Source organism: Staurois parvus, unplaced genomic scaffold, assembly GCF_062004578.1.
Source record: "Staurois parvus isolate SC_StPar_1 unplaced genomic scaffold, SC_StPar_1.0 ptg000884l, whole genome shotgun sequence".
NCBI classification, from domain to species: Eukaryota; Metazoa; Chordata; class Amphibia; order Anura; family Ranidae; genus Staurois; species Staurois parvus.
The window spans coordinates 1,161,081-1,176,812 of NW_028318680.1; the positions used below are offsets into that span (position 1 = coordinate 1,161,081).

Sequence of the window (15,732 nt, forward strand, 5' to 3'; positions counted from 1 at the left end):
TTAGCAATCTGAATGATGACATCACTGGCATAAGAAGCCACTAAACTTTTTCTGAAAGGTATCAAAAGTTACGTGAGAAGTTTGATGATGGATAGTGTTATGTTTTGGCAAACACAACCCTGGAAGCTTAACAACTGGAGATAAGAATGAGCTTAACTGTACTGAGAATGAAATCTCATTGAGTGCAGGGTTATGAGCAGTGCATGTCACAAATTCTGTACACCCACCCAGCTGAACATTATTACACCCATCCAGCCAGCAACATGTGGATAATGTGAAACTTCAGCAGTGCAGCCTAGCACAGTTCCATACTCTGTAAACCACTGAGGTTTTCTAAATATGAACTAGTCACTCATTTTGGCAAGTCCCAGCCGGTGAGCCATATGTACTTTTTTTTTGTAGAAGAGGAGGGATAGGGAAAGCCCTTATACTTTTTGTTGTGCCTCTACTCCCCCCCCTCCTGTGAAGAAGGAGGAGATAGGCAGTCTGATGACTGAAAACTTGCAAAGATGTGTACTGTATCAACAAGACATAAACGCAGGCAGCTCATTTAGAACATGGGTTTCTGATTAAAACCCTCTGGAAGAACATTAAAGAGGAGAGAAATTTGTCCACAGGCTTTTTCCCCCTCCCAGCAGTCTATGGAAGAACAAGACATGGGGAATGTGAAGTCAGACAAGAAAAGTTCTGCCAGTAAAGTCATTAAAATAGCCCTGGTCATCTTCATTTGCATCACAGGAGTCCTAGCACTTCTGCTGCTACTAGGTGAGTACCTTGTTAACAGACACTATGCTATGATCTGGTTTTCATGGGACTCACAATGCTGTAACTATGCTAAATAGAAAATGATGGATAAATGGACCCTAAAGTATAACAGGGAAGATACAGGTAAATTAAACATATATGAAAATGGAAATTGTATGAAGATTTTGATACAATACGTTCAACTTGTAAATTGTATTACGTTTATTATGAATGCATTCACACCTCCTACATTTTTCATATAGTGGGGTTTCAACATGGTGCGTTTTTTTGTATGTTTTACATGCGTTACCTGTGAGCAGGATTTATTTGAATGCACCACACCAAAAAAAAAAAAAAAAAGCCTTTCTGTATGTGATTTTATATATATATATATATATATATATATATATATATATATCACTTCTACAGTTCCACAGCAACCCATATATAAAATACATACATATGGAATACCTTAGAGCAGTCTTTTTTAATCTTTTGAATACAGAGGTGTTATTGGAAAAATGTTCATAATTATTATATATCTAGCGCACTGCAGATTTCCACAGTCAGTAAATTGTAAATATAATATTACATAAAAGAATAAAAAATTAAAGGACATCTATTATATTGGACATTCAGAGCAGATGCTCTGTAAGAAAAAATTTGAGTAACAATCCTAAAAGGGAACAAATAATAATAATGGCTTGAAAAGAAAAACCAAAAGTGAAACATTTAGTGCCCCTTAAATTGGTGGTCAATGGAAATGTGTCTTAAATTGGTAGCCAGTGTATTGGTCCCATACATTGATGGCCAATTGGAGAAGGACCTGTTATATTAATGGTCAGTGGTAGAAGGACAGTCTTACATTGTAGATCAGTGGGAAAACTTCCCCCCTTACACACAGCTAAAAAGATAATTGATATCAGTAGTTACTGGAAGTTAGAAACGCTTAATTGCCCAAAGAACCCCTGCTAACCTCTGGAGGAACCCTAATTGAGAAACCCTGTCTTGGAATATATGTGTCTTGCATATTTATACAGACACACTGTGGATAATTAATGCTGAAGTTAATTAACCTACCAATAAGATGAATCCTTGCTTGATGAAACCCATGTAAGCTTAGGAGGAATATCTTACATATGTAGTTTATAAACGTACTATATAAAAAAAAATACATAAAAGTTACATTATAATAATGAGCATAAAAATGAAATTAGGATAAGTGTGGTGAAATATTTTTTTATAAATATGGTTTTGTTAAATGTACAACATACTTTTAAATGACCATGCAGAAATACATATATGAAAGTATTGTGGATAATCTTTTGCATGCAAATAATTGTAGTCAAATGATTCTAGAATATTGTGTTGCACACCCGAATCACAAATAGGTAAAAAGAAAATATATAGTTTCATATAGTACTTGATTGCTGATGTCATGAAATGTCTGAAATGAATGATGACCAGTAGGTGTATGTAAGTTCTAGCATGCAGTTAATGGAGCAACTATTGGTATAGCACATCATTGATGCTGTGTAATGGTATGTCAAAGGCAAGCCATAGATGATTTAATTTTCCATGGGTTGCAGTTAAGAAAATCACTTGATTCCCTCACCAACACAGTTAGTGTTGATGAGAGAATCCCTCCCGTAGACCTATTGTGTTCTGCCAGCAGGGAGCCTTCCTGGCCAACAGAACACAATGATTACTGCTGGCGGCTATCACCACCAGCTAGTCACATGTAAACAATCTGACAGGGTGATTGTACCAAGTCGATTGCTGGATTGACTTGGGTACAATCAGTCTGCCCGTCAATGGATCAAGTCAAGTCCAGTCCCTGCTGAACCCGCCGAGATTTTAATCATCTATGGCCGGCTTTTAGCTACCCAAACACATTGTATTGTGATGGTAAAATCTCCTTTTGATTTAAAAAACATGTAATGTGAGATTATGCCTGCTTGGATAAAAATTCAATGGATTATCTAGTTATTCTCTTACACTACATAGTTTATATCCAAAACCGCTAATACTTTACAAACTGTACAGATTTCGTGTTATCAGATTATAATGTGTTCACTTTTAGGTTGAGGTGGCCATTAACAGTCTAAAAGTTGGAAGTATTATGACAAATTGTTTTTGAAGCTTTTTTTTAGCATTGCTTAAAACTGAAGCTATAGAATTGTGTGGAGGCTAACTAGTGTGTCACAAGTGTGACAACCATCCAAGTAAAAAAAAATAACAGTAGCACTTCCCTAATATTAAAGTACATGTACACCTTAAATTATTGAAATTTCCTTTACTAAACACTGTAAATCATAAACAATTGCCATGTAATATTTTTTAACACAATACTTGTTTTCACTTTGTTTAACTTTTGTTGCATCCTAGTGCCGCCACTGTTATGCGGTCTCTTTGCAGCCACTTTCTGTCTGAATACAGGCACTCTGGTGATGGCTGCATTACATTTCTCAGTGGGTTTCTTGATGGTGATAACATTGGGCCATGCCTGTGTAATGTGTGTTTAAACAGCCAGTTCTAGACTACATTGGAAGCCAGCGTGACAGGGTGAGCACAACTGGGAGACAGGGACAGAGCGTTGTCACCTTATTACAGGAAGTGCCCAAACAATATGGCAGAATTACCAGGTATTGTTTTAATGAATGCTACAGATTTCAGATTTCAAAATATTAAATTGAAGCGCTACCCTCATGAGGGCTGCTGTGTGCTGGGTACCCCTAAGCTCTCTGCACAGCCAAGCAACAGGTATTTATCACAGACTTGCATCCAAGAGACAGTAACCAGTCCGTGAGCTTGGTTTTGTTTTATTAGGGTAAATTAACTTGGATAGGGAAATAGGGAATATGGAAGGCACAATAGGCTTGAATCAATGAAGGGGGAGTGGGGCAACTTCCTTGCTATGTACAAAAGCAGATTCTGGACTGTTGTTTTCTTGAAAGCCATCAGTCGTTATGGATCAGTAGCTGCTGCCCTTTATGGGCGAGGAACTAGCAACCCCTCAAAAATCTGCTTAACTTCTCATGACTACGTGCAGGGATGTCTTCTCTCCCCCTGTAGTGCTGCTCCCAGTTCCACAGACTGCAAAGACTACCAACCCTCCTGGATTCTCGGAAGATCTCCCGGGACAAGGATGAAGGATTGAGCCTAGCGCTTGCTTGCTACGTGTAGCAGTCTTTCCCCTTGTAGATCCCAGAAAGTGCTGCTGTACTCACTCTGTCCTCTTTGCTGTCTGCAGCTCTAGGTCCCGATCCCATTCATGCTACACTGCTGAATGTATCCCCCCAAGCCAGCTCCAGCCCAGGCTGGAGGCTGCCCCCCCCCTACACCTAGGGGACCTCTCCCTGGCACCGACAGTCTCCTCAGCACTCCATCTCCCATCCGACCCCTCTGTCAGTCTGACTCTCCCATATTTATGGGCCGGTCCACAACTCTGCAGGGCCCCCAAATTCCCATAAACATTCAGATTAGGTCTCCACCCCTTCTTGCTTACCAACTTCTGGAAGGTTCTATGGTCCTCCAGAGTCAGGAGGAGGCAATAGAGCCACAACCTGTTAAGTCATCCAGCTGACCTGCAATAACCCGACCTCAACCACAGACTCACACAGTTACTATGAGTCATACACAATGATTTTACCTGCAATACACTACACTATTCTAGTAGCACACTAGAGGGTGCTACATAAAAATGACTTTTTAAATTACATTTGCATGCTGAAGCTTATATTAGATTTTACTGATTGGATTTACATATACTTTACAGAACTATACTCCCCTCAGCTCCAACAATGCGATGTCCTGGAGCTTCCCCCGGTTGCTGACATCTTTGAGTGGCCAGCTTCCAAGTATCGATCACTGGCCACTCTCATTGGCTGGACAGGGTTTTTGTCACTCCGCCCATACATGGGAGTTCTGCCTGCTTCAGCATTGCTGAATTTCTACAGTGAGCTGCGTGTGTGCAGCTCACTGTACAGGGGTGGACAGGCAGGTAGGTAATTTTAATACAGAGGAGACAAAGCATGTCTCTTCTGCATTAAAAATCCTGCCTGTTCGGCCATTTTTATTTTTCACATAAAGTTCCACTTTAAGATAATAAAAGGAAAGATTAACTGATTCTCACCCCTTTGTTCTCAGTAAGACATCTGCATTATTTTTATAGGCTGCCTATAAAAACATCTCCACACCAACAAACACATTTTATCACTATATGACTAATTGGTATAAGGTGAAGTAAACATTTTCTCCTAAACCATTTGGCTGTTTGGAGTGAACAGATGTCCAATAATCTAGTTAGTAGATAGTAAATCAGCTCTGCAGTGGTAGTTTACACATTGAGCTGCAATTTTGTCTCTATTTATAATACAGGGTTTATATAGCGCCAACAGTTTGCACAGAGCTTTACAGCATGAGGGCAGACAGTACAGTTACAATACAATTCAATACAAGAGGAATCAGAGGGCCCTGCTCATTAGAGCTAACATTCAAAAAGGGGAGGGAATAGTGATACAAAGGGTCATAATTTTGGGGGAAGAGATAATGGAGAAAAAACATGGACAGTTGTTAGGTGGAGGCAGGATAGACTTCTCTGAAGAGAAAAGTTTTTAGGGATGGGCCGAACACCTCCGTTTGGTTCGCAGTCGAACATTTGAACCTAGTGAAAGTTCAACTGCGAACTTAATGCAAGTCTATGGGACTCGAACTTGTAAATTCAAAAGAGCCAATTTTGAAGGCTTATATGCATGTTTTTGACCATAAAATGGGTATGGGGGTATGAGGGACATGAATCAGTGAAAAGGGGCAGTCATGCCTGGGGGGTCCCCTTAAACTACCTGCAAAGTTTCACATGCGTACAATGTATAAAACCTGCTGCAGCAGGACTGAAAATCTTTGTAAAAAATTAATTTTTATAAAAAAAAGAAAAGAAAAGCGTGGGGTCCCTTCCAGTCCATACCAGACCCTTTAAGTTTGGTAGAAAGGTTAGGAGGGACCCCACAGTAATTTTTTTTTTTTTTAAGTGCATGGGCTTCCCCCCAAAAAGCCATACTAGGTCCTTTAGACCTGGTAGGACATTTAAAGGAAACCCCACCTCCCAAAAAATGGGGGGAAAAAGAGAGTCGGGTTCCCCCTTAAAGCCATACTAGGCCCTTTAGGCCTGGTAGGACTTTTAAGGGGAAACCTACCCCCAAGAAATGGGGGAAAAAATTCCTATCAGATCCTGGGTTCGAGCATAGGCCAGGCCTGTACCAGGTTACATACCCTCAACATGGGGGGGTGCTTTTGGGTAGGGAGGCCCCCCAAAGTATCTTGTCCCCACAAGGTCCTCTTCCCCACAACACTGGGCTGTGGCTGTAGGGGTCTGCGGGGGGTGGCTTAGAAATCTGGAAACCCCCCCTTGTGAATGAGTATGGGGTATTTTTTCTTAAACAAACCAAAAACCACTGAAAATTTTGAAAAACAACTAAACGTTTTCTTCTTAGTTTTTGTTATAAAATTTTGTAAATAAGTGATTTGTCTTCTTCACTGATGTGCGCTAAAAGGCTGCACTGATAGGCTGCACTGATGGACACTGATAGCTGGCACTGATGGGCACTGATGAGGAGGCACTGGTAGGTGGCACTGATGGGCATTGACAGGAATCACTGATGGGCACTGAAAGGCAGCACTCATATATGGCACTGATAGGCGGCACTGGCTGGCACTGATAGGCAGCACTGACTGGCACTGTTAGGCGGCACTGATAGGCAGCACTGACGGTCAGTGATAGGCGTCACTGATGCACACTGATAGACGACACTGACTAGCACTGATAGGCAGCACTGACTGGCACTGATAGGTGGCACTGATTGGCAGCACTGCTAGGTGGCACTGACTGGCATTGATAGGTGCCACTGACTGGCACTGATGGGTGACACTGAAAGGCAGCTCAGATGGGCATTGATATGTGGCATTGATGTGGCACTGAAATGTGGCACTGATGGGCACTGGCAGGTGGCATGGATGAGCACTGAGAGCTGGCACTGATGGACACTGACAGGTGGCGGTGCTGGGGCTACACAGATCATCAGTGCTCTGATGATCTGTGTACATGTCCCCTCCGAGGAATGCAGATTACCGGCTCTCCTCTCCTCACGAGCTGTCAGTGTTACAGCTCGTGGGGAGAGAAATGCCGATAACTGTCATTTCCCTATTTACATGTGATCAGCTGTGATTGGACACAGCTGATCACATGACCGAGCCGAAATCTTCAGCTCTTTCTGTAGATCGGTGATCCGATGTGTCCGAGGAACACAGCACACAGCCGATCACCACGCTGCGCGCTCCGGGAGCCACGCATGCGCGGTTAGAATGGGAGGATGTTATATGATGTCCTCCCAGAATGAGAGAACCAAATTGCGTCTGTCATATTACTATATGGAGGCTGTTAAAGTATGACTAAAGGCAAAATTTTTTTTTTCTTTTCAGTTTTGGATTAAGTGGAAAGAGATTAGAACACCTGTAATGTTTTTTTCGCTGTCTGTGTCCCTGTTAGGGAGATTCACACTCTCTTTATTGTCCTGTTTACTATTATCACCAAATATGAAAGAAAATCCCAATTTTGGGATGTCACCAGCAATACAAAGGAAATCTTCCAATGGGGACACTAGTTTAGGCTATAGCTGGATGAGCTGGTCATGCAGACATTTTCCAACAGGCCAGTTGTACAGAAGTGAGTCGGTTGATTGACTTCTGTAAAAAACAGTCTGCCCATACATGGATCCCTGCTGAACCGGCTGAATTTTGATCCATGTATGCCGAGCTTAAAAATGATTTCAGAATGTTTGATTGGTATGTGCTTCAAGTCACTTAAAAGGAGCTGAAGCCATATTGAAGCAATACTGAAGCCGTAAGAACAGCACAATGGCCAGAAAACAATAAGGAAGAGCAAACCTGGCAAATGTCAGTTTACAGAAGGTTCAGCACACCCAAGAAAATATCTGCTAAACCCAAACATAAAACTGAACCCTGTTAAATCCTTTTGTTAAAAAGGGGGCATGAGTAGCTAGGGGCTGCCATTGGGGACATGTACTGGTTACTTTTTTAGAAACAGTGGCCAGGGATCTGCTATTTAACAGCAGTTTCACCAAAAGTCCATAAAAGCCCCCTGTTCAGGCATGTAGACTGGGTGTCCAGGAAAGGGGGTGCATTCAAGCCCCGCTATTGAACCATACCAGACTACATGCCCTCAACTTTGGGAGAGTACCTAGCAAGCAGGGTGGATGGGGGTGGGGGTAGCAAAGCCTCTCTCTCTTGACATGCACCTTGTCCCCATGTTAATGATGACAGGGACGTCATCCCCAGATCCTGTGCCCAAAAAAAAGATGGGGGGGGAGCTTGTGGGGGGCTTATTGAAATCTGGAAGCCCCCTTTGGAATAAGGACCCCCAGATATTTGCCCTGCTTTCTTACCTTTTCACAAATAAAATGTAAATAGTAAATAAAAACTATTCACATCCTTTATATATACATATATGAAAAAATATGAATCCATCGTCAATCATGTCCAGTGCTGTAGCATCATATCAGTCACAATAATCCACTGCATGACAACCCACTGTGCCTGAAAATGTTAACCTGCCACTACAATGACAGATCCCTGCTGGGTGACATTATTGACCAAATATGGTTATTATTATTATTATTATTATACAGTATTTATAAAGCGCCAATATATGACGATGTGTGGTGAAGGACATCACCCAGTTTTTCCTGGCTTGTCTGTTTACATTCAGTAGCCAGCTGGGGATCTGTCATTTACAATGGGAGTAGCGTGTTAGCCTGTTGGTGGGTCAGCAAACTCAGTTGGCCGATCCTGGCGATTGTCAAGGATCTACATTGCTGGAACACATGATTGATGTTAGACTTAAATCAAGAGACATCATTTTTTTTCTGAGGGGTCTTATTCCAAAAGGGGCTTTCAGATTCGGATAAGTCCCCCTTCAGACTCCTACATTCCTTTTGGACAAGATGGGGAAAAGGTGCCCTGCAAGGGGCTAAGCAAAATGGCTTTTTTTTCACCATATGCAAAACTGAATAGGCTGGGTTTGGGTCAAACTCATGTTCAACCAGAACCTGAATCTTTTCCCTTGTGAGCAAGTAATTCCAAAAGCAGAGGTCAGCATTGGCAGAATACATCATTCCCCATTGCAGGATTCTATTTACTCCTATAATAACTGTGCAGGCTTCTGACATACTCAGAGGGACAACACATGGTAACGAAAAAAAACCTTAAGATTCCCATGATGAGAAAGAGGAACAAATAGTATATAGGCATAAAACAAACCCCACCACGTTTCCCAATTATGACAATTATAGAGAATTAACACAGAAAATTTTTTGTTAAAGCCACAATTTTTTGTTTGTATAACTACTTTTATTTTCTACTGGCTTTTTTAAAATAAAAAATTAAAATAATTTTGAGGCTGTAGGAAAGATTTAAAAAATTTAACATTTTTAGTAGTTAAATGAAGATTTCTTTATAGAAGTCCAGACATCAGACCATAAAGAGGGAAAACTAATGAGGAAAGATGCACATAGGGATTTGGTTAAAACACGGGACAGTTTCTTTCTTTCAAATGAGTGACAGTTGGGAACTATGAGATTCTCAAGATGACTAAGGTCCCTTTCACACAGGCTGGATCCGTTTTGCTCAGCAGGGGATATGTGCTCTGATCCCATGCTGAGCTGAGTGGAGTGCCTGGATGACAGGTCCGTGTCCGTCCTGCTTATGCAGAGCAGACACGGACACAGATCACTTTGCTCTATAGACAGCCAGATAGAAATGGACCGGCAGTCCATTTACAAGAGCCAGCTCTTCGATTTGACCCAGCCAGATGGAGAGGAACTGATCCCCTTCTGTTTTTTTTTTTGCTGGATCAGAGGTAGTCAGTTGTAATCAGACACAAGTCAGTTTACATCTGACTGCCCATAGAGGAAAATGGAGGGTCCGATCGAGTCTGCCTGAAAAAACTGGACTGCTCGTGTGAAAGGGGCCTTAGGCTGGTTATATATGGTTCAGTTTATTGAACCAATTACCCCATCCACACATTAGAGATAGATGGGGGAATCCTCCCCGCTGCACTATTGTATTCAGACAGCAGGGAGACTCTCCTACTGTTGCCTGCAGGACCGATTGAGCGACTTTTATCCAACATTGAACAGAAGTCAATCAATAGATCATCTTCTGTTCAACTGCAGTGGCTACACATGGATGGGAATACATCTGATTTCTGCTGAACTGGCCAAATTTTGATTCATCTTTGGTCACCTTTAAGTTGGGTATACACCTCCGCGTGTATTGCTAGCTGTTGAGTATAATGGCTGGCTTCTGTTGAATGATCATGCTGGAAAGTTAATATTCGATCAGTGTGTGCAGATAATGGCTGATGAGTGTATTCTGGGAGGAGGTGGGGAGTCCCTGCTGTCAGGATATAAATACACAGAGGTAGATGGGACATCGCTTGTGTTGATGCATGGATCTGTGAGTTTTTTTCATTCAACCCGTTGGTTGAATGAAAAAAAAAGTCAGTGTATATAAGCAGCAAATAGATGACTCAATTTTCAGAACACAATGATTATTGCTAGCAGCTATAGCTGCCCACAGTAATCGAATGTAAAAAATCTGATAGGCTGATTTTTCCCAAGTTGATCTATAGAACAGCCTGCCCATTAATGAATCAAATCTTGGCCTGGTCCCTGCTGAACTGGCAGAATTTCAATCCAAGTATGGCCAGCGTTTAGCCCCATATACATGTTGAGAATATCGGACAAATAATTTTTTTTTGCATGCTAGTCTCATATCGAAAGTGAAGAGGTTACTGAAATACTCATATGACAGAATAAAAATTTGGAAGTGATGTAATGTATTGTATTGTAATGTATTTTCGGCCGAAAACTGTACTGATTAGATGAAAATCATACGATCTGGTATTGTAAAATTTTTGTGCTTGTCCCTTCAAGTAATTGCGGGCGATTGCTGTGTACTAACGATTGAATTATCGTACGATCGCATTGAAAGCTGAATTTTTTTGTACGATTTTCTGATCATATGTACAGGGCTTTACACTAGTTTCTTCACATTTCTGTTTCTTATGGCTATATTTGCTTTTCCCCAAATAGCTGTATAGATGAGCTATGTAATTAGTTACAGCAGGGGTCAATAAACCATTGTATATACACAGGTCAACAAAAGGTGACCTAAATGCAGTCACATTGTTCTTACAGTATATCACATTCTAAATGTGTCCAGAGATATCAGAGGGTGGTCAGATTTGAGAGCACAATTGTCTGCTAATCTTTCTTTTAAAGTGTACTAGCAAAAGTCCGGAACTGGAAAGGTTGAGGATATAAAAAAACAATGCTATAGAAGTGTCTTAAAGTGGGTATGCAAACACCAAAATTCATCCGGTTCAACATTTGGATGTGTGTGTTTTTTCTCTGTTCAACAGAAGCAGCTTATGTCAAATGGTCTTGCTGGAAAGCCAACATTTGATCAGCCAATCCAGCCAATGTCTTAAGTGCTGATCAGTGTATAATGACAGGAGGAGTTCCGGCTGTCAGAGTACAATAGCACAGGGGGCGAGATCCCTGCATCCACATCACGTTTGGATAAGAGGACCTGTGGGTTTTTTGGTTAAACAAAAAGAAAAAAACTCAATGTGTACAGTGAGGAACAGAAGTATTTGAACACCCTGCGATTTTGCAAGTTCTCCCACTTAGAAGTCATGTAGGGGTCTGAAATTCACATTGTAGGTGCATTCCCACACTGAGAGACAGAATTAAAAAAAAAATTCAGGAAATCACATTGTATGATTTTTAAAGAATTTATTTGTCTTGCACTGTTGAACATAAGTATTTGAACACCTGAGAAAATCAGTGTTAATATTTGGTACAGAAGCCTTTGTTTGCAATTACAGAGGTCAAACGTTTCCTGTAGTTCTTGGCCAGGTTTGCACACACTGCAACAGGGATTTTGGCCAACTCCTCCACACAGATCTCCTCTAGATCTGTCAGGTTTCGGGGCTGTCGCTGAGTAACACGGAGTTTCAGCTCCCTCCAAAGATGTTCTATTGGATTTAGGTCTGGAGACTGGCTAGGCCACTCCAGAACCTTGATATCCTTCTTACGGAGCCACTCCTTGGTTATCCTGGCTGTGTGCTTCGGGTCGTTGTCATGTTGGAAGACCCAGTCACGACCCATCTTCAATTCTCTGACTGAGGAAAGGAGGTTGTTGCTCAAAATTTCATAATAAATGGCCCCATTCATCCTCTCCTTAATACAGTGCAGTCGTCCTGTCCCCTTCGCAGAAAAGCACCCCCAAAGTTACCACCCCCATGCTTCACAGTAGGGATGGTGTTCTTGGGATGCAACTCATCCTCCTTTTTCCTCCAAACACGGCGAGTGAAGTTTAGACCAAAAAGTTCTACTTTGGTCTCATCTGACCACATGACTTTCTCCCATGCCTCCTCTGGATCATCCAGATGGTCATTGGCAAACTTCAGACGGGCCTGGACATGTGATGACTTGAGCAGGGGAACCTTCTGTGCAATGCATGATTTGAAACCATGACGGCGTAGTGTTCGACCGACAGTGACCTTTGAAACTGTGGTCCCAACTCTCTTCATGTCATTGACCAGCTCCTGCCTTGTAGTTCTGGGCTGATTCCTCACCTTTCTTATCATCAGTGATACCTCACGAGGTGAGATCTCGCATGGAGCCCCAATCCGAGGGAGACTGACAGTCGTCTTTAGCCTCTTCCATTTTCTAACAATTGCTCCAACAGTTGATCTATTTTCACCAAGCTGCTTGGCAATTGCCCTGTAGCCCTTTCCAGCCTTGTGGAGGTCCACAATTTTGTCTCTGGTGTTTTTTGACAGCTCTTTTGTCTTGTCCATGGTAGTAGTTGGCGTCTGACTGACTGTGGGGTGGACAGGTGTCTTTAAAGAGCTCAGACAAGTGCTACTAAGTTAGATTAATGAGTGGAGTAGAGGTGGCCTTTTTAAAGGCACAGTAACTGGTCTTTGAGAGCCAGAATTCTTGCTGTTTCTTAGGTGTTCAAATACTTATGTTCAGCAGTGCAAGACAAATAAATTGTTTAAAAAGCATACAATGTGATTTCCTGAATTTTTTTTTTAATTCTGTCTCTCAGAGTGGGAATGCACCTACAATGTGAATTTCAGACCCCTCCATGATTTCTAAGTGGGAGAACTTGCAAAATCGCAGGGTGTTCAAATACTTCTGTTCCTCACTGTATACCCAGCTTTAGCAGGCAGAATATGCAGGAGAAGAATGTGGATGGTGGGACAAGGGACACTGTATATAGAAGAGGAGTGTGGTAGGTATGACATAGGGCAGGAGAGATATGTGAAGGGTACAACAGCCGGCAGTAATTGTAGGAGTGTGGAGGTTATGACTGCAGACAGTATGAGCAGGAAAGAAGGTGTGACAGCAGGCATATTGTACAGTTGAGAATTGTGGATAGTATGACAATAGCAGGGCTTTTTTTCTCAGAGAATAGATGTATCATCTCCCCCTTTCTGAGTCCCCCCTTGTCTCCGCCCCCTACCCTCCTCTGAGCACTGTCCCTTGGTTCCACACCCTACCCACCTCTCAGTCCTTCCGCTTTTAGAGAATACAGAACCAAGTATCATTTTGTGGTGCTAAATAATTTGTATGGAATGTGTTAATAACAAGAAAAACAATAAAATAGATCTCCTGAAGCCAGCAACAATAGATCCTCCAGCAACAATAGACCCCACCCCGAGCCCCAATGATCCCCACCCCAGCAACAATAGGTCCCCCTAACAATAGACCCCACACCAGCAACAATTGATCCCCAGCACAAGAACAATGGACCGCCCACAACAAACCTTCACTCCAGCAACATTATAACCCCCCAGCAGCAACAACAGATCTCCCAGCAGCAAGCAACCTCTCCCTCAACAGTAGATCCCTGTCAGCAACAACAGACCCCCCACCAGCAACAATAGACCCTCACACAAAAACAGATTCCCACCAGTGACAATTGATCCTCCAGCACACCCCATATTACTTGTCATTGCATGCATTCAGTGCTGGAGGTGCCGTGACTACATTCCCCCACATTCCAGTTGAAAAAAAGCCTTGGACAATAGTAAAATTTGCAGGAGAGGAGTGTAGAGGGTATGCTAGAGAGCAATATGTTCAAGAGCAGAGTGTATGACAGCAGGTATTTGCAGGAGGTTATATAGGTTTTTCTGTGACGGTGAAGGTGGTGTGGATTGTGATAGCAGCACTGCAGGCCATGATGGTGGTGGTGAGGACACTAACATTGAAACAGGACGAATGTGTGAATGGAAATGAAGACAATGGAGAATGAAAAGGAGACACCAAAACACGCAAAAATATTCAGATTAACAGAGTCTGTGTAATAAAGTCTAGGAACAGTGGCAGTAGTACTGGGGACATGGAATATGGGGAAGGGCTTTGTTTTTGGAAGCTGTTTAAACAGGAATTAGGGCAGTGGAGAAGAGATTCTCACTGAACCAGTAAGTGCAGATGAGACAGATATTTGGTGTGGTTCACTGGATAGATGTGAGCGACTATTGCACATGCTGTGGAGCCTGGATGTTGAGGGAGTAATGCACATGCTCTGGGCACAGAGGGTTTATAACATGTGCTGATAACTGGCTGTTGAGAGGCAAATGCACATGAGCTTGGTACTGGTAAGTGAGAGCTTAAAGCGGACCTTCACTCTCAATCAACATGGACTATTTCTAATCCTTGTACTGCTAGCATTATTACATAGATAGGAAAGTATATTGTATTTATTTGTTTTAACTTTTTTTTTGCATTCCATCAGTTACATCCTGGTTTCCATGCCTAGGCAAATGATGTCATACAACCCAGGAGTCTTCAGGAGTGGAAGAAGGGTTCTCAGCTCAGGCAATGCCTAAGCTAAGGACAGTTGGATTCCAGGAAGTAACTACTACATGAATCATCTGCTCTTACTCACGATGGCCACTGCCAGAAATGTCAGGTGTTTTTCAAAATGATTTCTCAGCAAAATAAAGCATGAGACATGGATGGATGGAGGAGTTTGTTTTGAATATTAAAATGTAATTATATAGCATTTTTGGTTTGTGGTACTTAGATGCAGTGTAGTTCCACTTCAATAAATATATGCAGAAGACATAGGCAGAAGAATAGGTGCTAAAAGATTAATGCACATACAGTCAGGTCCATAAATATTGGAACATCGACACAATTCTAACATTTTTTGCTCTATTCACCACCACAATGGATTTGAAATGAAACGAATAAGATGTGCTTTAACTGCAGACTGTCAGCTTTAATTTGAGGGTATTTACATCCAAATCAGGTGAATGGTGTAGAAATTACAACAGTTTGCATATGTGCCTCCTACTTGTTAAGGGACCAAAAGTAATGGGACAATTGGCTTCTCAGCTGTCAATCAGCCAGTTCCTGCTGGACCAACCTGATTTCTATCAGTGTACAGTATAGCTAGCTTTAGATTACCTACAAACATGTGTAACAGATATAGAATATTCAGCATGGTTGGCTTTAGTCAAATGTCTCAGCTTAAGCTGGTCATATACTGATAGTTGTTTTTTATTCCGCCTGCAGCCTAAATGAAAAAAGTAACAGATTCCTCCATCCATACTATACAGCATGGGCAAACAATTCTCCCACTGTGGCTATTGAAGCAACTGTTTGTCAGAAAAATTGAACATATGTAGTCCTTAACATTTCTCTAAAGAACAGACAGTGGTTGGATAATGGAATGTAATTCACTAAACCAGTTCTCTAAATTCACTTTACTGTATTTGAAATGGACCATGCAGTATTTATTTGTGTGTAGCCCTCTTTTGGTGGTGATTTTGGGGGGTTATGGCCCTCCCCAAACAGGATGTTGCACTAAACGTGTAGGTAAATACGA

The 15,732-nt window shown here is 41.9% G+C and overlaps 1 protein-coding gene across 1 annotated transcript in view; it reads left to right on the forward strand.

Annotated features, from left to right (window-relative positions):
* The first annotated feature begins 432 nt into the window (after positions 1 to 432).
* PHEX (phosphate regulating endopeptidase X-linked) overlaps positions 433 to 15,732 on the forward strand; it is a 287,172-nt gene continuing 271,872 nt past the window's right edge. Inside the window, exon 1 of the mRNA XM_089656062.1 lies at positions 433 to 765. Coding sequence (XP_089512188.1) covers positions 642 to 765 — 124 coding nt within the window. The 5' untranslated portion in view covers positions 433 to 641. The remainder of the gene's footprint in view (positions 766 to 15,732) is intronic.